Source organism: Haematobia irritans, chromosome 5 (genome assembly GCF_050003625.1).
Source record: "Haematobia irritans isolate KBUSLIRL chromosome 5, ASM5000362v1, whole genome shotgun sequence".
Taxonomy (NCBI): Eukaryota; Metazoa; Arthropoda; class Insecta; order Diptera; family Muscidae; genus Haematobia; species Haematobia irritans.
Genome location: NC_134401.1, coordinates 142,113,095 through 142,140,996, shown reverse-complemented (window position 1 = coordinate 142,140,996; position 27,902 = coordinate 142,113,095). Strand labels below are relative to the sequence as shown.

The 27,902-nt window shown below is 35.1% G+C and overlaps 3 protein-coding genes across 4 annotated transcripts; all 3 read right to left on the bottom strand.

The window, feature by feature from the left end:
* Positions 1-177: 177 nt before the first annotated feature.
* On the bottom strand, positions 178-9,047 carry mi (cyclin E-interacting protein minus). Of its 2 annotated transcripts, XM_075309404.1 has the most exons (8): positions 8,710-9,047; positions 8,482-8,546; positions 3,412-4,721; positions 3,210-3,344; positions 3,009-3,143; positions 2,890-2,951; positions 1,569-2,364; positions 178-1,507 (listed from the first exon to the last, which is right to left on the bottom strand). In XM_075309404.1, exons 2-8 carry the CDS (start codon positions 8,539-8,541, stop codon positions 847-849), a joined length of 3,159 nt encoding a protein of 1,052 aa, XP_075165519.1. In that variant the 5' UTR covers positions 8,542-8,546; positions 8,710-9,047; the 3' UTR covers positions 178-846. The 2 variants fall into 2 exon arrangements, with proteins under 2 accessions (XP_075165519.1, XP_075165518.1); XM_075309403.1 differs by lacking the exon at positions 8,482-8,546.
* A 4,621-nt stretch (positions 9,048-13,668) lies between these two features.
* LOC142240720 (polyubiquitin-C) lies at positions 13,669-18,795 on the bottom strand. The gene is made up of 2 exons (XM_075312429.1): positions 18,631-18,795; positions 13,669-17,612 (listed from the first exon to the last, which is right to left on the bottom strand). Exon 2 carries the CDS (start codon positions 17,600-17,602, stop codon positions 13,718-13,720), a length of 3,885 nt encoding a protein of 1,294 aa, XP_075168544.1. The 5' UTR covers positions 17,603-17,612; positions 18,631-18,795; the 3' UTR covers positions 13,669-13,717.
* Positions 18,796-20,795: 2,000 nt separating this feature from the next.
* LOC142240719 (uncharacterized) lies at positions 20,796-26,906 on the bottom strand. The gene is made up of 3 exons (XM_075312428.1): positions 26,282-26,906; positions 22,758-25,108; positions 20,796-22,693 (listed from the first exon to the last, which is right to left on the bottom strand). The coding sequence occupies exons 1-2, from the start codon at positions 26,442-26,444 to the stop codon at positions 23,661-23,663; spliced, it is 1,611 nt and encodes a 536-aa protein (XP_075168543.1). The 5' UTR covers positions 26,445-26,906; the 3' UTR covers positions 20,796-22,693; positions 22,758-23,660.
* Between the last annotated feature and the right edge of the window lie 996 nt (positions 26,907-27,902).

Here is a 27,902-nt window from a genome sequence, read left to right as displayed (position 1 = left end):
GGACGTGATCACAATGACAATCATGCTGTATTACACCAAATTCTAGAGTTCACTATCGACTGGGGTAAATCCTTTATAATAAAGAACTGAGGTGTGTTCCTTCTGCTGCGTGAATCGTCAAAACCTTTTTTCAAAACGCTGATTTTTTTTTTGCAAAAATAAAATGAAAAACAGTGCTTTATTAGTAATAAGAATCCAATTTTTAAAAAATTTATTAACTTGTAAATCTTAATTTTCACTAGGGTCATTAAAAAGTATTGTTAGTTTTGTAAGAATATTGCAATCTTCTTTGTAAACAAATTGTGGTATGTGTGTGTTTGTGTACAATATGCGTGTAGTATGGGAGAGAAATTTTCAATACAAAATTAGATCAGAAAATGAATTGGAAAATCATTTCAACTAATGAAATGAAATTTAAAATCCTTTAAATTACAGAGAGATCGTTTTATAAACAGAAAAAATTTTTGAAAACAAAATAAAAAGACTTGTTTAAAACCTCAAAAAAATATTGAACCATTATCAATCGCCTCAGTTTGTATAATTTTTGTGTTGTGGTTTTTTAAATAGATATACAACTGCTAGGATCTTAATAATTAACTAAAGTACAAACTATGGGAGAGCGAAATGTCAACACAGAATGCAGAAGGATTTTACAACTAATAATTTTAACTTTGCACTAGATTTCAAAAGTATTATGGGTTGCTATGGTTGTTACATCCTCATACAATGGTGTCTGACATAAAATATTCACTCGAATGCGCCAACAACTTTTTGTTTTTGGTTGTGATTAAAAGAAAAACTTCCTTAAAAAATACAATTAAAAATAATTTAGCATGGCAGCTAACATTAACTATCAAATGTTATTTGCCTACGGGCCTTAGCGCTATTTGTTACAATCTCTGTTACCAATTGTGTATGGGCTTTCACCGCTGAACCGCCAGCGTTACTTGCATACGATATCATATTGCGTTGGTCTTTGCCGGTGAAGTTTTTTTGAGCCGAAGTACGCACATCACAGTCCATGTTCTCTCTTAAAGCATCTGCATAAATATTACTCTTCGAGGAGCTATTGTGAATGCTACCATTGGGATCAATCTTCTTGCCACTTCGTGTGCTAGATGATTGGGATGTTTCCACAACAATATCTTGTGATATTTTTCCCAAGAAACTTGTTTGCGAAACTGCCGTGTTATTGCCGCCGCTACAAAAGCCCGATGTGTGCTGACTCATCAAACCAAAGGAATCGAATGAATTGTCACCATTGAAAATATTGAGGGCGGAGCCCTTGAGGCTTCCATAACTTTGGCCAAGCAGTGTTTGTGATAAAGATTGAGATGACTGTTGTGATAGTTGCTGTTTTCGCTGCTGATACTCTTCGGGTCCAATGTATCCAGAGAGACGGGAGGTGGATTGTCGTTTTGATTCATCTATTTGAGATTTTGCTTGCAGATAAATGTCATCAGCGGAAGCTCCCCCTGTGACATTGTAAACATACTTTTTGGCCAATCTGTCAAACAATTATATAAGAATTTCAACATATAACAAATGTGGTAGAATTATTGATTTACCTTAACATTGTTTCACTATTGCTTGTACTGCCTTTTTGAAAGTATTCCTGAAATATCCTTCTCACAACTCGAGCCAATATGGAAGCATATTGCTTGAAGCTTTCATGTTTTGCCGTAATCTTTCTTTCCTGCAAGGCCTGAGAGACGGCCCACAGTAACTTTTTCTTTTGATTTTCGGTTAAACTGTTCGATGTTGCCGATGTTTCCGAATACGATTTGTGTAATTTAGAGCCTCCCAGCGAAGAAATCGAAGACGTCCGACTTAGTGGTTGGCTATTAATACTATTGCCATTTGCGGCTTTGCTCGAAGTTGAAGCAGTTGGCAAATGTTTTGCTGAAGAGGAACCAGCCCCAATGCAAAAACTTTGGCTTTTAATTTTCAAAGCTCTAGGTGTTAGACCAGAATTTCCAGTTTTCATTAGCTTACTATTTTGTGCGGCAATATCCTCATCTTCGGCATCGTCACAAGGATTCCGTTTGCGTTTTAATAACGATTCCAAAGTAGTTGTACTTGGGGCAAAATAACTACTTTCGTTTGTTCTGGTTGGACATTTTTGTTCTCTGTCAGTTGTTTCTTGTTTCTCGGGTGTAAATAATAGAGCTCTCTTTGATTTTTCCACGCGCGTAGCTAATTCCGGTTTCATAGTTGGAGGTTTAGGCAATGATGCTCTTTGCTGTACATGTTTGGCGGGGCTTTGGAATAAGGCTCGTTTCGAAGTCTCTCTTGAGGGACCAGGTTTTATACTATCATTTCGGAACAAACGTTTTCTAGCCGAAGAACTTGGCGTTTTGCGATCTAAATAGAAAAAAAATAAAATATAGCATTTTGATATTATTCAGTTAATGTAAAAATTTTGAGTGGCTTGCAGTGAAGTTCGTTCATAATCATCGTTCGTTCATGACCGAACATTTATTTTCATTTCCAGCATCCGAATTCTTGATCTTATTGCAATCCGCAAGCTGATATGAAAAATATTTTATATTGTTTTTATTTAATACTAATTCTAATTAATACTGATTTTCTACAGAGCTTATTGCTTAATTTTATTTTCATAAAAACGTTACAAAAATTTGTAGGGATTTTCGTGAGGAATTTTAATAATAATTTGGGGAGTTATGGCGATGCAAGTGTAGCAATTTGCGGACAAGAGCCAGAAAAATAATGGCAGCAGTGATCGAACTAAAGAATTCCATCTAATGCAATAATAACGGATCTCGTTTTACTACGCATAATAAATCCCATAGCGATATTGAAATCGATTAATTTGAATATTTGCTTCGATCCATCCTACACAAATATTAACTCAAGCACAAAACTTACTTTTCTTTTTGCTGCCGGGTGTCATCCTTTTTGGTGTAGCCTTCCGTCGGTTTTTCGGTTTTCTACAATTGTAAAAATAATTAAATTAATTGTTCCCATAATGTGAAGATCTAACTTACTTTTTGTCAAGCATAATTTGTGGACCCAAAAGAGTACTGGATTTCTGTGAGGTAGTAGCTAAATGAGCGGAGGAGAATATGGCTCTGCGTTTAGCCAAATGGCTCAAACGGTTGCCTGGAGACTGGCATAATAACCTTTAATAGGAAAGGGTACAAAAACACTGTACGATTACAATTCACAAAAGATCGATAATAACTTACTTCATACGGGTACTTCTTTTTTTGGCTGATGATGGTGAATTTCTGTATGATGTAGCTGTTTCAGCACCTATACATCGTTCAACAATCGAGAGACTTAAATATTCATTGCTTTCAGAAGCCTTGGTTAAATTATAACTACAAACAATTGCCAAAAAATATTACGTAAATATTTTTAATTAAAAAAAAAAATCTCAAGTTTTACCTTAAACCATGTTGTCTAACACCCAAAATATCGCGCCATGGCATAGATTTAGCTTCTTCAAGTGTATGTGTAGGCTTAAAAAGACTGGGAATTCTGCTAAGGGATTGCGGATCTTCGTCATTGGTCCCGGAATTTTGGAAAAAGTTTAAAATTTCTTCCTTCTTAGACAATACAGCAGAGAACATATCCAGTTGAGGTATAGTAACCGAGGGGGGAGGCAATACACCAGCCAAACATTTACGTATGCGTCTCAACATTTCTCTTTCGCGTCGGCAGTTATCTTTAAATAAATTATACGAATCTGAACTATTGCCACCACCAGTACTCAATTGGGTTAAACTACAGTCCATTGTCTGATCATCATTGGGAAAACTGCTCTCGGCGGGACAATTAAATGAATTATCAACAATTGTATCATTTGGACAAATAGAAGTTTGTTGCGACTCATTTAAAATAGCTGGATTCTCACTAATAGTTTTAAGAGGTCGTGTCCTAATATCATCACCTTCTATACCTTCATCATTTAAATCTCCCTCACCAACGTCCACCTCATTATCTTCCTCGTCTTCGTCGTCATCATCCCCAAATAAATCGGGAGATTTTTCATTGCTGTATTTTTTCAAAATAAACGACTCGGAGAACTGGGGCTGCTGTGAGGTGTTTAATGAAGTTTCCAATACTGTAGCCAATCTTGGAGCTTCAATGGAAACCTCTAATATTTCTTCACGTTTGGTTAAGTTCTTTATTTTTCCATTAAAAGATAATTCTGACGAAGGGTTGCCATCCGTTTGATTCGAAATGGAGCCAACACTACTGCATCTACGGACGGGTGGGGCGGGATCGTTGGACATTTGAATATCGACAGCATTGCAGCTATTTTCCTCGACAATTGTATCGTAGAATTTAGTAAATACAATTTTACCCGGCGAAGGTTTACGATGCGGCATATTATTATTGTTATTATTACTTTCGCTGCTGCCTGAGGCATTGGCGGAATCTGTTTGTTTAGGATAGAAAATACGCTGCAATTTGTCAAATGGACTATTGCCAAACCCCTCAAACGACGATTCTTGGCTGGAATGAACTGGAATGCCAAATAAAAGTTCACGTTTATCCTTTTTCTGGGCACTTTCTTTGCTGCTCGCATGCGAAGATATACTGTCATTGATGTGATGCAAGCTGGTTATGGGAGCCATTGTTGTTGAGGTAGTTATCGTTACTTCATTGCTGTAAGACGGTGGCTTTACAATATAGTCCAGATTATCGTCATCGTAAATGCTGCTGTAATCATTATTTTCACTGATTGAAGACTAAAAATGAAAAACAGATTGGTGGCAGACAGACCCACGCGCTTTAGTCAATATCACTTTTGCGAATTTTCTTTCATTTGCTAGGAAACTACTACACATGGCAGTTCACAATGGTTTTCAAAGAATATGTCTTAAAATTTGCTTTGTCCTTTAGTTCTTCTCCTTTTCTTTTAATTCCTGCCTTTAATGAAAGGTATACTATGTATACCTCAGAATGATCAGGCAAACGTCTGTCGATCTTAGAGTGAAAACCATTACTAATGAAAACAGACGAAATTTTAAATTCTGTATTCTCAATAAACTCGCTCTCTCATGCTCTCTTTTCTATCCTGTGCTGCGTAGAGGTATAGTGTATTCACATATAACATTAGAGCAATGTGCCACAGACATTTGTTTCCGAGACAGAATAGTAGTTGTGGTAGTAGTATCTGCAGTTTATGACCTGAACGTTGTATCCTACTACAATGCAAAATGTATCTAAAACACGAATGTAGGCAGCCACGCATGCTCTGTGACAGCAATCACCGGTAAGCCATATGCCTACATTCAAGAGACCATAACGTGTGTATGAGTTGTTTATATGAGTTTTGAAAATGCGCCTTTCCATAGCCTCATGCATCATACCAAAGCAACAACAGCGCTCCTATCTATGTAGGAATGTAGGTAAAACACTAACACTACCAAGGCTATTTGTATATAGTTTGTACACACACAATCTCTGAGTTTCCCTTATTTCTCTTTATGGCTCATAAAAAGTAGTTGAAATATTCTCTTTTTTATTTTTATCATTAAAAATATAAATAAATTGAAATCCCATGTCAAAGATGAAGGGTTCCCAGACAAGCGAGTTTGAATCAATGTCTCCGTTACAAAAGATGAACATTACTATGCATATCTACTGGGAAACATAGTGTTACTTATACATCTTAGCTTTTGTTTGCAGGCTATCGAAGTAAATGTTTTCCCTATTCTGTTAGCCAAACCATAATGAATAACAATAACACTAAGGGATCACCTGCAATTACGAAAGTAGTGAGAGGCTGTTTTATAAAAAGGAGCAGCTTATTCTCTTATTGTAAAATGAAATAAGATTTTGAGCGAAAATCGTATTCAATTACCACGATCAATGACAAGAAATGCTACGAATCTAATACATTTCAGCGAAATAACGCTTGTAAACCACTGTCATGGTTCAATATCATGGTTCATGGGTTCATTCCCAGTTTCGACCAAACAACAACAAGTTTTCCAACGGTGGATTATCCCCTCTCAATATTGACAAGGAGTACCCTTTGCCATTGAGTTGAACACAGAATTGGTCAGCACTCGTTGATAAGAGAGAAGTTCATCACTTGTGGTACCACAATGAATTGAATAGTCTAAGTGAGCCTACAACAACGGGATATAGTGGCAGCCTAATCTAACAAGGTATCTCGGATAGATTATACTAGTTTCTGTTTAATGGAAATACCTCAAATCTGATACAAAATGGAGAATATTGTTTCAGATTCCAGACTCATTCATAATGTTTAATTGCACTTTTGAAATTCCGGAACTTAGTCTGAAATCTTGAAATGTTGGTCACCATAGTGACCGATAATTCTTCTGTCCGTGCAACTAAAATTCTGCAAGCAATTGCATTCCTTACTGAACATCATTCATACGGTTGAAAGTCAAAATAGGGCGCATTTCACCCCTTTTGGAGATATTAGGAAGAATTTCTTGGCCAATTATCGTAAGAGATGGTGTTCTAATTTTATGAGTGGTAGAATTCTAAGCCAAAACAAAAGATAAGGATTAATGTCCACCTAACTGCAATTGTGAGGTTCTTAAAGTAACCGTCTTAGTCGGATTGGACTAAAGTGATAAAACATTTACGAGATCGACAGTTCAATGAAAACATAAAACCAGGTTCATGAGGGAAAAACTGCATTTCCGCAGTTATCTTAAACTCTCTCCTGGTTTCACATCGGAAATCGGAGCATAGGTTAGGTTAGGTTATGTAATGTCACCAGCATTACTGAAATCGGAGCATAGCCTCTTAAGATCTCATATTTGTTGGCATTCGTAGTGAGACAAACCAAAGGAACAATGAATCCATCGGCGGCTTATAATTCATAAGCACCAACGGAACAACTTCAACATGAGTCTCAGATTAGACCTCACGGATAGTGAGGCAGCACAGCACCCTACTGATCCACCAGCTCCTGATAAATTGCATTGCAGTTAACCAAATACACCACATCCAGTATGGTACCCACCCCAATCAGGTTCCACCTCAGAAGTGAGGTGGAAAGTAACCCCCATACCTTATGTACAACTTTCATTAAACTATGGAACTTGATGTTTATCAAACGTATTAATTCTAACTTGACCTCTAAATAAAACTAAGAATATCTCTATTTTCATATTCACAAACAATGTAAGTAAAAAGTAACTAGTATCTATTATTGCCCGTGGTTATATTTATGAAATGAAATAGAAACGTTCTATTACAATAATGTATATATTTCGACTCGACAATGTATACACAATTTACTAGATTTTAATACTAAATTGGATTAGAAATGTGTACTATAATTTCCATTTTTTTGTTTTCATAATAATCATTAACCGATAGCATTACATTCAACCACAATGAAAATAACTACCATAACCCAGAGGTACGTAAGACACATGTAGAATAAACTTGGAGCATGAAGCGGTGAAACCAGTTTTATTTTGATATGAAACTCACACAATTCCACCCCATGTAAATGTCTAAGGAGATAAAGCATTAGAAAAAATGGAGTTTTGATTACATAGAAGTTGTAAGTAGACCACAAAAGAACACATATTCTATATTTTCTTGAATCTGAGACATAACATTTCTTCAAATTTTAGAACCTGCCCTTAAGTCATGTTCAAATATAATAACAAAATATTTTGCCATTTCAAAAATTATTATATAGTCTTTCATTTCTGGCAACACTATTCGGTGGCAATGGTATAAGATTACCAACTAGCATTCCAGTTAGATTTGTTATAACATTATTTCTAATTTTTCTTACGAGATTTTCACTTAATTGATGAATAGTAAAAACGATTCCAATTTGATAAATCTTTAATTTTTTGATATATTTTATTAAGAACTATATAATAAATTTATATATAAGCCATAGAACTGACTCCTTCGATTTTCATTGGTAAAAGAAGTGTTCTACGCAAATTCAAGTAACATTTTCGTCCTATATGATCACTATACACTCTATCATTCACTCATTTCATACATTTTACATCATTGAGTAGATTGGTCGATTTTAAGCTTCGTTTGCAATAATACATGAAAAGATTAACTTTGAACCTTTGTTACCATGACCCAACTCTCCTTCTAATAATCGTATTGCTAAATAAAATACGATAACTAGAGGATAATGTACTTAATTAAGTAAAAATAAATCCAAAATTTACTTGATATCTCAAATTTACATTCAGATTTGAAATATCCTAAAAAATCATGGGATGGTGGTACATTGTTTCTAGTTTATTGTCGTTTATACAAAGATGTTCAGGAACATTCACAAAACGAAATGTACGCACGGGAACAAGACGACTTAAATAAAAAACAACAAACCCGCCACATTTTCACATGGACAGACACAAGTGAAAAATGATATGTGATCAGCTGATTAGTGTTAATGGGTAGTACAATGGGGAATGGAGAATACTTTTTAACCATTGAATATTGATTTATCCAGATATCAAAAAGTTATACACTTACCCCACAACCAGATTCCGATTCATAGCTGTTGTTAATTTTTAATTTAAGTTTTAAAGACATCGGAACTGAAATGCAAGATGCCAAAGAGTAATAAGAGTTAATATATCTATGGCCGTCACGTAATTATATCTATTTTTAGTGGTCTCAGTGATGGGACGTGGCCAAATGGGAAGAGCCACTATCCCACACAAAGTCGACACAAAATTCACAAGTTCCAACTTATATTACCTTTCTTCCTTTTCCAAAATATGAGAATGTTAAAAATTCAATATTTGTTTCATGTGTATTCATAAAACCCCACAATATAAATATGGAGGTAGAGAAAAAAAAGACCGCGATCACTATCTGCTGCTACGACGTCGACGTCGGGCCACATTAACAAATTTTGACTAAATGTGGCCACAAATCAGGCTGGATAAGGCGATAAATCAAAATTATTGCCGCAAATAAGCAAAATTTTGCATTTCTCTACTATCATACAATTATTTTAAAAAAAAGTTTTATGAAACAATAACAGCAAACAAATTTTCACTAAAATGGACGATCTGCAACGAATGAAAAACAACTGGGATTTAATTTAATAGTGTAGCCAATACCGCAAAATTATATTTCATTTGGCGTGTTCTACTCGATATGCGATAACGGCCAAGTCTAATCGATAACAGATATATCGAAATACACTATGCGAAAATAAAATCAAGAAAATTAAATTATTTCAAATAAATTTGAATTTAATTTATTTGAAATAATTTTGAAATTGAATTAAAGTAATTATCCAATATGTATAATATAAAAGAAGACATTTGGGAATTAACATTTTAAATTTTTAGCGAATTGATAATATACCGAGAGAGCGAGAGCAGCCCGATAAGTACTTATACCAGAAAAAAGTACAAACATGTTGGAAATTCTAGATTCAAACCTAAATGACTGAGATATACCAAAATTTTGATTGACCTTTATGAGGTTCAGGTGGTGCTAGGCGGGCATTCTAACCATTGCACCACGGTGGCTCCCTACCTGATGGAGAATAGCCCTAAGCAACTTTTATCAAAGTTTATATTCCTTAAAATGGATTATTAGGAATAAAATAATCGTGAAAAATTGAACTTTTAGCGGCTAAAGGGTGATACGGTCAAAATTTGGTCAAGGGAAAACGCGTGTAAATCGGTGAAATCGTTTATTTAAAAAATCAAATTAAATTTCTTTTTCAAGTTCAATTAGTATAAAATTCAGGAAAAATATTCAGTTAGGCTTTCGCTTTTCCAAATCCGAATTGCCGGACCTCACGCTTGACACCCGCCATCAGATTTTGTACAGCCACCTTGTCCTCCTTCTTCGCCGCAGAAAGCCAGTTTGCCTTGAAGTGCTGCTCGTCCTTAGCATTTTTTTGGTCTTCTTTAAGTTCCGCTTGACAATAGCCCAGTATTTCTCAATTGGGCGGAGCTCTGGCTTGTTGGGAGGGTTCTTGTCCTTGGGAACCACCTGCACGTTGTTGGCGGCGTACCACTCCATGGCCTTTTTACCGTAATGGCAAGATGCCAAATTCGGCCAAAACAGTACGGAATAACCGTGTTTCTTCAGGAAAGGTAGCAGACGTTTATTCAAACACTCTTTCACGTACATTTCTTGGTTGACAGTCCCGAAAGCTATGAAAATGCTGCTTTTCAAGCCACAGGTACAGATGGCTTGCCAAACCAGATATTTCTTTGTTAACTTTGACAGTAATATCTGCTACCTTTCCCCTTCCTTTTGCCGTATAAAACTCCTGTCCCGGAAGCTGCTTGTAGTCGGCTTTGACGTAGGTTTCGTCGTCCATTACCACGCAGTCAAACTTCGTCAGCGTCGTCGTGTACAGCCTCCGGGATCGCGCTTTGGCCGTCGTATTTTGTTTATCACTACCTTCTTGTAAATCGATAGTCCGGCTTGTTTTTTGGCTCGATGCACGGTTGTAGACGATACACCCAGCTTATTTGCGGCATCTCGGAGAGAGGTTAGGGTTTCGCTTGAAACTACCGGCAACTCTCTTTGTCGTCTCAGCGGCTTCCGGTTTTCGATTTCCCCCCGATCCAGACTTCCTGGCTGTCGACAAACGTTCCCCAAACACTTTAATTACATTTGTAACGGTTGATTTGGCAACTTTTAGCGATTTTGCCAGCTTTGCGTGCGAGTAGCTCGGATTTTCGCGATGCGCGAGCAAAATTTTGATACGCTGCTCTTCTTGCTTGGACGGCACACACACACCTTCAAAATGAGGGGTGTTCAGGTTTTTTAAATGCAAAATTGAAAGAAATACGTCAAGTTTATATTGACCAAATTTTGACCGTATCACCCTTTAAATTCGTGCCTTAAATAAGGATCTTCTGCACAGTAGCAGTAAGTCTTATGACATTTTGTTTGTGAAGCAATTTTGCGAGTGGTGGTTAGCCCGTCTTGGGCATGGGTTCAATTCGACCAAATACCAAAACGATTTCAACTAAGAAGTACTTCTATAGAGTTACTTCTATACATAATTTTGTCAAAATTTTATTTCTATAGAAAATTTTGCCAAAATTTTATTTCTATAGAAAATTTGTCAAAATTTTATTTCTGTAGAAATTTTGTCAAAATTTTATTTCTATAGAAAATTTGTCAAAATTTTATTTCTATAGAAAATTTTGTAAAAATTTTATTTCTATAGAAAATTTTGTGGTACTTTCATTAAAATTAGAAAATTTTATTTAACTTTTATTTCTATAGAAAATTTTGTCAAAATTTTATTTCTATAGAAAATTTTGTCAAAATTTTATTTCTATAGAAAATTTTGTCAAAATTTTATTTCTATAGAAAGTTTTGCCATAATTTTATTTCTATAGAAATCTTGTCAAATTTGTATTTCTATGGAAAATTTTGTCAAAATTTTATTTCTATAGAAGATTTTATTTCTATAAAAAATTTTATTTCTATAGAAAATTTGTCAAATTTGTATTTCTATGGAAAATTTTGCTAAAATTTTATTTCTATAGAAAATTTTGTCAAAATTTTATTTCTATAGAAAATTTTGTCAAAATTTTATTTCTGTAGAAAATTTTGTCAAAATTATATTTCTATAGAAAATTTTGTCAAAATTTTATTTCTAAGAAAATTTTGTCAAAATTTTATTTCTATAGAACATTTTGTCAAAATTTTATTCTTTCTATCGAAATAAAATTTTGCAAAATAAGATTTTTTTGTTTGGTAGTTTTTGGTAAAATTTTCTACAAATTTTGGTAGATTATTTTGGGCTCGAGTGGCTCCAGTTTCCCAGAGAAAGTGCAATAAAGTCGATTGTTCGATATATATCAGCAGATGTTAGTAGTTTCCTAAAACGTTATTGCCATAGTTTCTCTATAATTCCTCCAGTATTTTTGATATACATTACAGAACCTTTAGCCTTTGCAAAAGCCGACTTCTCAAAGTTTTGAAAAAGGAGAAACACTTTTTCCAAGACGAATTTTTGCGACACACTTGAGGTTATCAATCCCAATACCAAAGTTGATTAACTTTTCCCTTATCAATGTGTGAATAGAAACATTTAGAGAAACATAATTGTGTTTGTCCTGCATTGCGAATGTGAAGACTTCCATTTCTAGCCACGATGGCATACATAAAAATAATAAACGTCCTTCCTTTTCAACTATTAATATTAACAAATAATTATTGTTCTGACAACAAAAGCAGTGATGAACAAGTATATACGGCCGAATCTCCATGATGGGTTGATTGCGTTCCAATTTGTACTAAATCACCATTATTTTATTTTATCTGAGCAATACACAACATTTTTAAAAATACATACATAAGATAAATAGAAATAAAGGTTAAATTATGACAAAAATCGAAGTATATATTTCTTTTCAATACTTGGTACAATGCCCTTTTGTTTTACTGCCTCTTTTTATATCGCAAATCGAGAGAATTGTTCTCCAGAATGCTGAGGTAATCTTTCATTTTCATAATACAACCGATTTTTATAAATGGACCGATATTCCACCAAATGAAACAGACCCAAATAATGAAGTTTCCACACAGCTTCCTTGTTATGGTGTTTTTTTTTAAGTTTCGCAATATACTTCTTGCTAACCACTGCTGGTTTCATCTGGCCATATGTTGGATTTCCAGTCTTCTACTCTCCCACATTTTTGCTTCTTGTCTAAAGGAGTCTTCAAATTTTTGTTTGCTTTATGCTGGCATGAGACCAATTTGTTTATAAGCTGTACGTGCTGTCGCGTTTATTGCTGCTTGATTTGGTATTTTTACATGATTTGCAATAATTTTTACATATTTTTAAGCTAATTAATATGTATTCAAAATATTTGTTAAGTTTATTATTTTTTCTTCTTTCAGTCAAAGAAGTATTCTTTTAAACATATAAATGAGGGTCATCTTTGTATGCATCATGTTAATTATACATTTCGATTTTTTGGTGTAAAGAATTGCTTAAAATCTTTATTCAATATCTTTCTTTTACAAATCTTATTTATGTATTATTGTATACGATTATTGCATGAAAACCTAGAGAGTAGTCCATTGTAATCTTTATTTGTTCAAAAACGCTTAGAATTACATGTTCTGAATGAATAATCTCACGGATGGAACATATCTTTCAACGTATGTAGATTAGTGGATAAATTCACCTTACAAAATTCGAAATTTTCATCCGACATTGAAAATTCTTTTCAGATTCTTCAACTAATAGCCTAATTGGAAAGAAAGCGATGTAGAAGATGACATCGCTTTAAAGAAATATTTGAACCACATGCATCCGCAAATACCTGCCACTGTACATAATGGGGTTAACAACCTCTTATTGTCCGAGGACTGCATCCAACCAATTGGAGTATTTTATTTATTTCCCAATTGGAGTAATCTGATGATAAAATCTCCCATCAAAACTACAGTGAGAAAATTTGAGTTCAAAATTTGACTCTTTTTTAAATTTCAGAAAATTATTTTGTGGGCTAGGCGAATACCAATTTTGCGACAAGTGGATATGGGTTCTTCGAATTTTACTTTTTTTCCATTGGGGAATTAAATATATATAATACTCACCAAGACAAATATATTAGTTAGATAAACAAGAATCAAAAGTCGTTTTAATTTATCCCTAACATTTGCTAATGGTGGTTTTAGTTCCAGTAAGGTGAGAAAAAAAAAACACAAAGTGAATTAAATTTTACTATTTGAATTTTATTATCTTTAATGCATCAAATATAATTTAGAATGCGCCTCCGCGAAGACGAAGCACCAAATGGAGTGTTGATTCTTTCTGAATGTTATAGTCAGACAAAGTACGTCCGTCTTCCAACTGTTTGCCAGCGAAAATCAAACGCTGTTGATCTGGGGGAATGCCTTCTTTATCTTGAATTTTAGCCTTAACGTTTTCGATCGTATCGGAGGGTTCAACTTCCAAAGTGATTGTTTTTCCTGTCAAGGTTTTCACGAAAATCTGCATGCCACCACGCAGACGTAAGACCAAATGAAGGGTTGACTCTTTCTGAATGTTATAGTCGGACAATGTACGGCCGTCTTCCAACTGTTTGCCAGCAAAAATAAGACGTTGTTGATCTGGAGGAATTCCCTCTTTATCTTGAATCTTGGCTTTGACGTTTTCGATGGTGTCGGAAGGTTCAACTTCCAATGTAATGGTTTTACCAGTCAGGGTTTTGACGAAAATTTGCATACCACCACGAAGACGCAAGACCAAATGAAGGGTAGATTCCTTCTGGATATTGTAGTCGGACAATGTACGACCATCTTCCAATTGTTTACCGGCGAAGATCAAACGTTGTTGGTCTGGGGGAATACCTTCCTTATCCTGGATCTTGGCTTTTACGTTTTCGATAGTATCGGATGGTTCGACTTCCAATGTAATGGTTTTACCAGTCAACGTTTTAACGAAAATCTGCATACCACCACGGAGACGCAAGACCAAATGAAGGGTAGATTCCTTCTGGATATTGTAGTCGGACAATGTACGACCATCTTCTAACTGTTTGCCGGCGAAGATTAAACGTTGCTGGTCTGGGGGAATACCTTCCTTGTCCTGGATCTTGGCTTTTACGTTTTCGATAGTATCGGATGGTTCGACTTCCAATGTAATGGTTTTACCAGTCAGGGTTTTGACGAAAATTTGCATACCACCACGAAGACGCAAGACCAAATGAAGGGTTGACTCTTTCTGAATGTTGTAGTCGGACAAAGTACGACCATCTTCCAATTGTTTACCGGCAAAGATCAAACGTTGCTGGTCTGGGGGAATACCTTCCTTGTCCTGGATCTTGGCTTTTACGTTTTCGATAGTATCGGATGGTTCGACTTCCAATGTAATGGTTTTACCAGTCAACGTTTTAACGAAAATCTGCATACCACCACGGAGACGCAAGACCAAATGAAGGGTAGATTCCTTCTGGATGTTGTAGTCGGACAAAGTACGACCATCTTCCAATTGCTTTCCAGCAAAGATCAAACGTTGCTGGTCTGGGGGAATACCTTCCTTGTCCTGGATCTTAGCCTTGACGTTTTCGATAGTGTCGGAAGGTTCGACCTCGAGGGTGATGGTTTTTCCAGTCAAGGTTTTGACGAAGATTTGCATACCACCACGGAGACGCAAGACCAAATGAAGGGTAGATTCCTTCTGGATGTTGTAGTCGGATAAAGTACGACCATCTTCCAATTGTTTACCGGCGAAGATCAAACGTTGTTGGTCTGGGGGAATACCTTCCTTGTCTTGAATCTTGGCCTTGACATTTTCAATGGTATCGGATGGTTCGACCTCGAGGGTGATGGTTTTTCCAGTCAAAGTTTTGACGAAGATTTGCATACCACCACGGAGACGCAAGACCAAATGAAGGGTAGATTCCTTCTGGATATTGTAGTCGGACAATGTACGACCATCTTCTAACTGTTTGCCGGCGAAGATTAAACGTTGTTGATCTGGAGGAATACCTTCCTTGTCCTGGATCTTAGCCTTGACGTTTTCGATGGTGTCGGATGGTTCGACCTCCAATGTAATGGTTTTACCAGTCAGTGTTTTGACGAAAATTTGCATACCACCACGAAGACGCAAGACCAAATGAAGGGTAGATTCCTTCTGGATATTGTAGTCGGACAATGTACGACCATCTTCCAATTGTTTACCGGCGAAGATCAAACGTTGTTGGTCTGGGGGAATACCTTCCTTATCCTGGATCTTGGCTTTTACGTTTTCGATAGTATCGGATGGTTCGACTTCCAATGTAATGGTTTTACCAGTCAACGTTTTAACGAAAATCTGCATACCTCCACGGAGACGCAAGACCAAATGAAGGGTAGATTCCTTCTGGATGTTGTAGTCGGACAAAGTACGACCATCTTCCAATTGTTTACCGGCGAAGATCAAACGTTGTTGATCTGGAGGAATACCTTCCTTGTCCTGGATCTTAGCCTTGACGTTTTCAATGGTATCGGATGGTTCGACTTCCAATGTAATGGTTTTTCCAGTCAAGGTTTTAACGAAAATCTGCATACCACCACGGAGACGCAAGACCAAATGAAGGGTAGATTCCTTCTGGATGTTGTAGTCGGACAAAGTACGACCATCTTCCAATTGCTTTCCAGCAAAGATCAAACGTTGCTGGTCTGGGGGAATACCTTCCTTGTCCTGGATCTTAGCCTTGACGTTTTCGATAGTGTCGGAAGGTTCGACCTCGAGGGTGATGGTTTTTCCAGTCAAGGTTTTGACGAAGATTTGCATACCACCACGGAGACGCAAGACCAAATGAAGGGTAGATTCCTTCTGGATGTTGTAGTCGGATAAAGTACGACCATCTTCCAATTGTTTACCGGCGAAGATCAAACGTTGTTGGTCTGGGGGAATACCTTCCTTGTCTTGAATCTTGGCCTTGACATTTTCAATGGTATCGGATGGTTCGACCTCGAGGGTGATGGTTTTTCCAGTCAAAGTTTTGACGAAGATTTGCATACCACCACGGAGACGCAAGACCAAATGAAGGGTAGATTCCTTCTGGATGTTGTAGTCGGACAAAGTACGACCATCTTCCAATTGTTTACCGGCGAAGATCAAACGTTGTTGGTCTGGGGGAATACCTTCCTTGTCTTGAATCTTGGCCTTGACGTTTTCAATGGTATCGGATGGTTCGACCTCGAGGGTGATGGTTTTTCCAGTCAAAGTTTTGACGAAGATTTGCATACCACCACGGAGACGCAAGACCAAATGAAGGGTAGATTCCTTCTGGATGTTGTAGTCGGACAAAGTACGACCATCTTCCAATTGTTTACCGGCGAAGATCAAACGTTGTTGGTCTGGGGGAATACCTTCCTTATCCTGGATCTTGGCTTTTACGTTTTCGATAGTATCGGATGGTTCGACTTCCAATGTAATGGTTTTACCAGTCAACGTTTTAACGAAAATCTGCATACCACCACGGAGACGCAAGACCAAGTGAAGGGTAGATTCTTTTTGGATATTGTAATCAGATAATGTACGACCATCTTCCAATTGCTTACCGGCAAAGATCAAACGTTGCTGGTCTGGAGGAATACCTTCTTTGTCTTGAATTTTGGCTTTAACGTTTTCTATGGTATCAGAAGGTTCAACCTCCAGTGTAATTGTTTTTCCCGTTAATGTTTTAACGAAAATTTGCATGCCTCCTCGGAGACGCAATACTAAATGCAATGTAGATTCTTTTTGAATATTATAATCAGACAATGTTCGCCCGTCTTCAAGCTGTTTACCGGCGAAGATCAAACGTTGTTGATCTGGTGGGATTCCTTCTTTGTCTTGAATTTTAGCTTTAACATTTTCAATGGTATCAGAAGGCTCAACCTCCAAGGTGATGGTTTTACCAGTCAGTGTTTTCACAAAGATTTGCATGCCACCACGTAGACGAAGAACCAAGTGAAGGGTAGATTCTTTTTGGATATTATAATCGGATAATGTGCGTCCATCCTCAAGCTGTTTACCGGCGAAGATCAAACGTTGTTGATCTGGAGGAATACCTTCCTTATCCTGGATCTTGGCTTTGACATTTTCAATAGTATCAGAGGGTTCTACCTCTAAAGTGATGGTTTTGCCAGTTAAGGTCTTCACGAAGATCTGCATTTTGAAGTATCTGGAAACGAAAAAAAAAAAATAATTTGAATTCAGTCAAAAAAAATTTTAGCCGTTTCAATTTACAAAAATAATTGAGTTTGAGAAATGTTGACTCTATTTTGTGTTGACTCATTTTCTTTTCCAGAAAATTGTATGTATACTGTTGGGAGAATAAAAAGTCTTGACGTTTACCAACACTATTTCATATATTCCCCCGAGGGAGGGAAATGAGTTTTTAGTATCATAAAATAAACTCTCAGTTGAACTGAGAGCAAACAAAAAAAATACCCCCTACAAACAACGCCATTTTAAAATTTCCCCAAATATCGGGTCGCGAATGAAAACGCATATACACATCAATGCGGAAATAACATTCCAAATACAATGTCCCATATATATCCCACGAAACGTAATTTTATTTTTCGTTTGAGTCATTGCATGAATTTCACAATTTTTTTAACTCATCGATGAGTAAATGGTCACCATTCGCATGTACATATATCGTAATACCAGAAATCTTTAATGGTATATAAAAAGCAATTGCAATTCATTTTCTTATACATTTCTTTGTCAGCCAATCCAATTTTTTTACAAAACCATCGAATGTGTTTGGTTGTATGTATGTTCCTTTGACCGATATAAATTGTATATCATCATATGCATACGCACACACGTACACATAAAACTCTGACATTGGAAAACAAAGGGTAGACAAAAATATCCCGACATACATACACACAAATGGCGATTTGTTCCCATACATAATTTTTTTCGACGTAGTTAGATTTCCAACCAATTAGTAATCTTTGTTGAAATTCCAGAATGACCACTTTTTATTAAAAATCTGATGCAATTTCATTCTAGAACTTTGTGGAACATTCGAGATAAATTAATGTACATACTTTTTTAGTAGCAGAATTAAAAATATTGCACTTTGATATCTTTCCTTTGCAAATAATTTATACGTTCTCGATTTTTCCAGTACTAAATTGAATTATTGATCTTATTAAATTTTCCACAGCCTTGATTTTTCTTACCTTCAAACTTTTTTCAAATATATAAAATGTGTATTGCGCAGTCTACTATTCACTTCTATTTTTTATTCTTCAACACAATTTTTTTGATTAAATTATTTATTTTACTGACACTGGTTTCTGTTTTGTTCAAAGTACGCTGTTCACAATTGTCTGATAAAAACTGAGTGCCGTTATGAGAGAGGAAGATGCTTTTATACCCTCGATGACTGGAAAGTACAACAGAGATGGTAAAATATTGTTGGTACTTTTGCAACCCCAAATTGTCTATATAAGGATTACTACGTTTCAGATAGGGGTGTTTTCATGAAATATTTATGACAACAATGTAGCAGCTGCTGCAATTCTAACCAATAGAAGCTAAAAAGACCAGAAAAAGCTAAATATTTTTGAAATATATAGAAAACCTTTTTCTGGCAGCAGGAGTTAGATAACGCAGTTTTGCACAAAATTTTACAATAATTACTATTATAATTATATAATAGCTACTATTATTGTTCACCACTGTGGTATCACTAAGGACTGAATAGTTTAAGTCAGCCTGAAATATCGGGCTGTCACTATACCTAACCTAACCTACTATTATTATTTTTATTTGTAATTTAAAGTCTTAATTAAATGCCAATTACTAAAAATCTACTAAGACACAGCTTGAAGCAGAATTGTTTACTTACAATCGATAATGCTTAAAGATAGGGATATATTTTTAAATTAGATAGAAAAACTATTGTTATATGTATACACTTCAGTAAAAGCTACTCCTGCAAATTTCAATACAAACACATAAAATATGAAAGGCTAAGAAACGCTAAGAAGACTATGAAATGAGATTTTAAAAACAGATAGATCAGCGGTTAAAATTTTACATCAGTGGAAAATATGTAAAGACCAAGAATGAAATGTATCTTACAGTTGTAGACAAACTAGTGTCTCTTAGATTTACATACAACCTAGAGTCTCACTTTGGAGAAACGTCCGTTCATCTAATGATTATATCCTTAAATTTGTTTTAGTATTAATCAAACCTTTCACAAACGAGCCGATAAAAAATTTAAAAAAAAAATCTTGCCATAACTGTAGTCAAATTTTTGTATACATCAGATTTAGCTCTCATTTTTGAACAAATATAAACGACCACATATTTAAATCCCAACATACCTTTAAATGACCATAACTAAACTACTATTATACCTTATGTTAGGGTCATTTGATGACCCACATCGTATTTTTCATCAGCGCATTTCTTACTGTTGGAATATAATTAAAAGTTCTTACTACTCAGGAATAATTCAGTACATGCCAACAATTCATGCACTGTCTAGTAAGAACTTTTATTTATATTCCAAAAGAAATGCGCTGATGAAAAATACGATGATGAAATGACCCTAACATAAGGGTTAAAACATGGTAACAATTTCCCGAAGCTAAACAAACATCGCTCTATGTATTGTAAAATTTACGAAAATTCATTATTCAGTACAATTAGTACGTTTTTCGTACAATTTTAAAATAATATTGCCATCTCCGATGCTTTGTTAAGTTGCATTCATTGGAAAAGCAAGAAATCCAATTTAACACAAAGAGAATATATACGCCATGGGAAAACACATCCACACCAATAACAATGACCCCTAGCATGTAATAAAAATGAAAAACAAAGAAAAACTTCCATGTCATCAATCTAATTTTTCATCAAATTAGTTTTCTTGTTAAACAATTTCTTCCTCTGGTCTTTATGCAACCAAGGTTGTTATATGGTGAAATTTCTATTTGTTTTACAATTGCTTTAGATATGGCTCTCTTGCTTTCTGAGTGAGTTTGAGAGAATATTTTCGTATGTATTGTGTATGTGTAGCTGTTTTTTTGGTACAAAACTACTATTTACCATATTATTGTTGGATAATAATACATATGTCTAGGGTAGACATATAAAATATTATTAATTATATTTGTAAGTTTTGTAAATCAATATTAAGAATTATAGCTATTGCAATAAGATTGCATGTTAAATTGTTTTCCAACACTGGTTTGTATTGCTGCTCTTTGGAAAGTTATATTTGTAATCTCTCTGGAATATCCAGTGATGGCAAAAGCATTGGAAATAACTTTCCAATATGAATGCATCGATACATTTGTTTATATACCAATATGTTTCAATAATAGGTGTGTTCCGTGCTAAAAATCTAAATTTCGTATATTCGTAAACAAATTGTCGAACGTTAACATTAAATAAAGTGATGTTTTTGTTCAAATATTACTGCATAGTTCTTTCCTTTGAGAAGGTTATTGTTTTATAATTTATCTAAGGTAAGTACATACACTTATACGTTTTATTCTCTATTTTTTATACTTTGTGAAACACAAAATAGTATCTGTTGTGTTGGGTGTATTGATCTCAGTGGGACCTCAAAGTGATATGGAGGTCACTTTATTCCTGTGCCATGGATAGGAAAGTATACAGTTTTTAACAATCAATGTGGAATGCTGGTTTATCTCGTTGTAGTAGTTCTGGATTTTACGCTCTAGGTAGTGAAGATCATGCTTGTTTTTCCATCATCACTTTAGACGGACCTACGTAGAGGGGTTAGCATAACTCCATTGCGCTAGCACTGGTGGTGGTAGCCCTTAAAGATCTTGCAGCGAAATATCTCTAATAATATGTTTTAAACCTTTCGCTTGTATGCCACAATTTTTCAATCTAAGACTATGGATTTGGTGGTAAATATTCTCAAACTGTTCGTTGGCAATGTCACGACGTCGTCAGGCGAGTAGCGGGTAGGGATGTGATGGAGACGTCCTCGTAGAGAAGAACTAATGTTCGTTTGCAACGTGATTGGAATTCTTTACGAGGACGTCTTCATCAGATCCCTACCAATCTGATGAAGACGTCCTCGTAAAGAAGAACGAATTTCTTTGATAGATCAAGCGTACCGAGAACCATCCTATGGCACGAAGGAATGATTGAAAGGTCATTTAATATACGTGTCGTACTTCGAGAGTATTGAGAAGTATAGAGGAATAAAATACAGATGAATGCGATCTCTGCAGTACTACCCTGTACCAGCTACATATCGATGTCCTCATTCCAGAGTACGCAAGTCGACTTAGCATTTTGTGATGGAGTTCGTTGTTTTTTATTCGGATTGATGTGAATTGCATCCTGTCAAATGTTCGAATTTATTGGACACTTCAATCAAAAGTTGTAGCTAATATTGTACGTAGCCTGTGACTAAAGCTTTAAAAATTTCCAATCCAAAAAGGGCAATAAGCGTTGTTTGGTCTAAGTCATTTCTAACCAAGTTCTATTATCACTATTTGGAATAAGTATATACTAAAAAAATTTACAATAAACATGATTTTAAGACCAAAAAAAAAAAAAGAGTGAAAAGTGAATTTATATCTTTTACGGTTTTTGAGAAATTCCAAAAAAAATTTTGAACTTGTTTCCTGTAAAATTCACTTTTTAGACTTAGCGTACTTTGGAATGGAGACATCGATATGTCAACTTAGATTCTGTTCTAAGAGTTTCACCACGTTAGCCCAATGCGAAAATTCGTTTTGGCTACAAACGGAGAGACACGCTTTATAGATGAGAGATTCTAGATCAGGAAGCATATCAGATATGTATGAACTGTGTTCATTAGTACACTATACATATATGGTCATTTAATTGAAGACTTCAGACGAATGCTCTCTTTGCAGTACTCCCCTGCATCATCAACATATGCCAACTCAGACCCTGTTGTCTGAGTTTCAATACGGTAACCATCGCTGTTATGGAGATTTTGAACACTTAATGAAAATCCAATGCGGCTAAGATCGCTTTTTGGTTACAAAGAGATGGGAGATTCTAGATCAGGAAGCATATGGTGATGGAATTGAAGACTGCTCAACTTTATTTCGATTGCAGACTGCTCAATTTCATTTCAGCTCTTATTTTTTTTTGGGAATATGTTATACATTCAGTTCCAATAGAGTATTTTAAGCGGTATATAGTGAAATTTGAGACAATTACTTTCATAAATCGTAATCAATCAAGTTCGACCAGTATGACGATCGGTGGCATCTGTGTCAAAATCACATTAAATTATTAGCCGAATAAATAAAAAAGATTATGAAGACAGTCTTACTTTCTTTTGCCCACAATATTATTCTGTTCCGATCTAAGTATTTTCGCCGTTGCATAGCTTTGATGATTCATCTGAGTTTAATGCGTCAGTGTTGACATTAACAGGGCTTCTCTCTCAGACTTCAGCGTTGACATTAACGGGGCTTCTCTCTCAGACTTCAGATTTTTTTTATTTACTATAATTACTTTTGAGTAAATACACATTCATTTTTTTTTATTTTTTACTTATATTTATTTTATAGACTTTTTGTTTTGAATTTTTTTTTAAAGCTTAGCTTACAATAACGTAAATACACATTTAAGGAAATTTTCTTCGACATAATACACTTGCAATCCTAAAACAATGCTTATAAAATCTAAAGCGTAGGAATAAATCAAAACAGAAAGGAAATAAAATATACAAGAATACGTTTGTATACTGACTAGAAATTAGGAAGTAGAACAAAATATATTGCCATTGTATGTTCGTTTGTTTTTGTTGTTGTTGTTGTTTTTTTTTTATTACTTAAAAATAGGTGGGATTGATGTTTAAGGTTATTTTAGAAAAGAATGTTACTTTATAACATAAATTACGATATCATTAGAGTTTGGAATGGTTAATTTTTGTCTAGACAGTTAAATAAGAATGTTTATAAAAAAGACAAATAAATATACGAAAAACACATATAAACCTGGAAAATTAAATTAATAGTATCATTAATCTATTAACTAATAATTTTCAATTGTGTTTATTTATAAAGATGATGTATGTTTTTATATGTAGAAGATAAAACATGGGCGAGGATTTTGAGTAAATATGGATATGTGGGGTTAGGGTTTTGTAGAATAGTTTACATATGCGATCAAAATTATGTAATGAGTCTTTATCTCCATTAAACAAAGATTTGATTATTAAGACATCAATTTACTCATCGAAAAATAATAATTCTAAGATTCGTTTTTGTACAACTTTTCTCCTCTCCTTGGTCATTTTTAAAAGTTCCGTTGTCACCAATTCCCCTAATAATTGTTCCGAACTACGTTGAACTTGGGGCGTGGGTGGTGTTTGTGGAGTTTGTGGCACTTGAAATTTACCAAATCCTTGCTGCTGTGGATTACTTTGTTGTTGATGCTGGGGTAATTGTTGATATAAAAGTTGAAGGAAATCCGAGTTTGCGGAAAACATATTACCATTGGTAGCAGCATTGGTATTTAAATGCGACACTGTATTTGTAAGTTGCAGAGCATTTTTAGAAGAAGCATTGGAGGGAGCTGGTGAGGGGGTAGCCAATGAAGGGTTAAACGGATTTTCATTATTATGATCATTGTGTGATGCCGTCGTTTGCGTTTGCATCATTGAAGGAGCATTTTCATCAGAATCCTCATCTGAATCGTCACCTCCATCAAACTGGGAATTATTTGAATTGTTTGTATTATTATTACTGGAGTTATGTTGATGATTACTATTGCTGTTATTGAGATGATGTTGTTGGAGTTCATTGCTGTGATTGCTGTGTTGTGTTGTGGGTTCATTAGAGGCAGTATGGTTAATTAGATGTATACGCGGTTTTTTCTCATAGTGACTACTCGACGAGGAATCCATATCGTCTTGATGTGAATCATTAAAATTCGGTTGTGGGAAATTATTGCTTCCTGATATCCCACCTCCATTTTGGCCAGCCAATGATGTTGGATTATGGAGATTGCTTGCCACTGACAAAGCCGGTTGATGTGTAGGTGTTGTAGAGTGTCCAGCACTATTTGTACTATTTTGATTGGGCCCAAGTGGCGAAGAAAGCGGTGATTTGTTAGACGATGATGATGAATGCATACCACTCATGCCGGCGCTACCATTACCATTATGATGGGCGGATAAAGCTGCGGCAGCATCACGAAAATGTTCATTATAACTTTGCGAAGGATCTGCAGCTAAAGCTGCTGCCACGGCCTGATGATGAAACTGACCATGTACGGCAGCAGCAAAATCTCTAAATACCTGGTCGGCTTCTATTTTAACCCGCCCTTCACCTTCGAAGGCTGATGCGGCTACTGCCGCTGAACTAAGGGCATTCATGGCATGCTGTTGATCTTGAAAAGAATGATGTTGCCCAAAATGTCCCATGTTCTTAAAAGAACTATTTGACTTGGAATCCATATTATAATCATTAAAATTCGAGCTATTGGCTGAATGTGGAGAAGTTAGGAAATTTGGTACATTGCGATAGGATTTACGTGGTTGTATATGTTGGTCGAGGAATTTCATTTTTTCTAAATAGGGTCGTGAAAGATGTTCGTATACTGGAGGGTCTCCCTGTTTGCGCTGGCTGACATAGCGTTCGCGTAAATATTTCCAACGCTTTTTGCATGTTTCCACTAAAAAAAGTTGAGAAAAGAACGAATTAATTAGGAAATATAAAATGCAATAAAATAAAAATGAAATTAAATTTATAAGATAGGAAGTTTATCTTACAGTAGAAAAGCTCTAGGTATGGTGTTTTAAATATAATATTGTCCTTTAGATTTTTGTCCAACATATTTGGTTGAGTGGTGAATTGATAAGAATTAAAATATATGAAATCGTTAAAGATTTCTTGGAGTTCTTTGTGCAAATTCAAATTACTATGAGTAGTAAAATATTTCTATGGTCTTGGCGTGTGGGTAAAGGGGTGGATTATGTATTTGTTTGATTCTTGCAAAATCTCTAATATCATATTTTGCAAGTGCTAAAAGAGCACCCACATATGTGTGATAAAAAAATACATCTGACTAACATTTTCCCACCCTTTGCCAATGATAGAGAGAAAAGGCGGGGAAAGGAGCGAGCAAACTAAATCACAGAGTTATGGAAAGCCTTTTTAAGTAATTTTGAATTTGGTTCTGTTAAAAATATACGCATGTAAGCGATGGTCCTTCCCCATACACACTTCGTTTGGGGGAGGAAGCCTGTAATTAAACATATTTCTCATGTGCTCATTTTTTTGCAATCCCTCATCTCAGGACAATTGTTTTTTCACCAAGGTGGATGCACGTTTTTTAAAAAATTGAGTTTTATTTGCAACATCATAAACAAGTAAAAAAAAAACAATACAAATTGTATTGAACTCTGAATATTTCTCAAATTGGGTTTGTACAAACAGGCAGGGAATATGAGTGACATTCCTGTTAAATCCATTTTTTGCCTCCAAATTGCCATTGAACTCAATTCATCATTGCCTAAATCAAATGGTTATGAAAGAATTGAGCGCTTTTTTATTTGCAAGGCATGGATTTCCGGCTTTGAATGTGTTTTTATGTAAAAATATCTCCAAATGAGGGTATGTTATCGTTTTTTTTGTCACCCTCAGAAGTACGATGAGGGTTCTTTGTATATTTGCCGTGTTGTGAATTGGAATCCAATGGGAAATCTAATTTTCTAGTACCAAGCCCTATGGGTGAATAGATTTACTTTCTGATTACAAGCAATTAGAAATTTACCATGAAGTTGGAGAAAACACATGTAATATACATATAGGGAAATATATAAACTTTTGTTCACTGTTTACTTACCATCACTTCTTAGTTTCATGGCTATGGCCTGCCAAGCCTCATCTTTTGTTTCATATTTGTGACAGGATTGATTTTGACCATTCATACTACCATTTAAATAATATTTTTGCCGATTATATATAACCGCATGTAATGCTACCTCGTCAATTAATTGTTCATCCATGATTATTTAATGTTGTGGCGGTTCTTAGGTTGAAGTAGATCTAGTTGTTATTGCACTTTAGTAGATGGTCCAAAAATCACAAATTTTTGCATTCACCAAAAGCTCGAGTATACACAACTGACTCTGGGACACGTACGATATGAAAATCTCGATGTGGTCAAATTTTTTTTACTTTAATTAAGACTAATTTAATTAAGCCTTAATTAGTAAGTTATATGATGGCGACTGACAGTAGTTTTTTGGCCAACGTGAATTCAGGATCTGCATTTTGGGAACTTCCATTACACCATAAACACCGGGGGATATTAAATTTCATTTAACTATAAGTTTTTCTAAAGTCTTCTATTAGATTCTATGGTAAATTTGTTAATTTATTAATAATTTTTCTTCGTAAAATAACCAAAACAAAGTCGATGAGAAATGAGATGCAAGTAAGTTGCGCTGTTGGCGTTGTCATTTCACTAGAAGAGGGTTGACTAGTCACAAAACAATGTAGAAAACGACGGCACAATTTGTTTTGAGTTTTTAATATCACAGTGTGCACCCCCTCAATATTTTGAGTTTTTTTTTTATTGAATCAAATTATCCTCCTTTTTTACAAAGTAGGGGTTTGTTTTTTTTATTGAGTAGTTTATATTGCCACTATATTTCATTGCTTATTCATTTTATTTTTTTATGATGTGTTTTTTGAGTTATCCGCGACTTGTTGTACAACTAACGAATGTAGTCGACATTTTTCTGATTTAAATAAATCTAAAATATTGATTTATATCAGAAAAATTTAATAATATTAGTTATAGTTTTCGTCAAAATTTTGAACTTTCCACCTTCAATCAATTAGTATCAAGTTGCTATAATAGTTTTACAAAAATTTAGCTTAAAAAATTTGAATGAAATGTAAATTTGATTGTCAGATTGGTTGTACAACTAATCTCATTACAATTCGGAAAACTTCAAATTGATTTTATAATAGATAATTTTGTTTTTTTATTGAGTAGTTTATATTGCCACTATATTTCATTGCTTATCAGAGAATGAAGCCGACCCATTTTTGTCGGCGGCGGCTGACATAAAATTTTTACATCCGGCGGCGGCAGCTTGACGGCTAAGCCGATATAAATAAGTCTCTTCGGCGGCGGTAATGTGATTAATTGTACAACCAATCTTACAATCAAATTTACATTTCATTCAAATTTTCTGAGGTAAATTTTTGCAAAATTATTATAACACTTTGAAATAGATTGATTGGGGGTGAAAGGCTCAACATTTTGACTAAAATTACTACAATTATTAATAAAGTTTTTTGATTTAAACTAATATTTTTGATTAATTGGCGGCTAAATTTGAGTCGAGATGAGCCGACATATTCGGCGGCGGCGTCGACTGGCAACAAATGGCCGGCGGCGACTGAAATCGGCGGCGCGACTCGGCGGCTTCATTCTCTGTTGCTTTTAAATA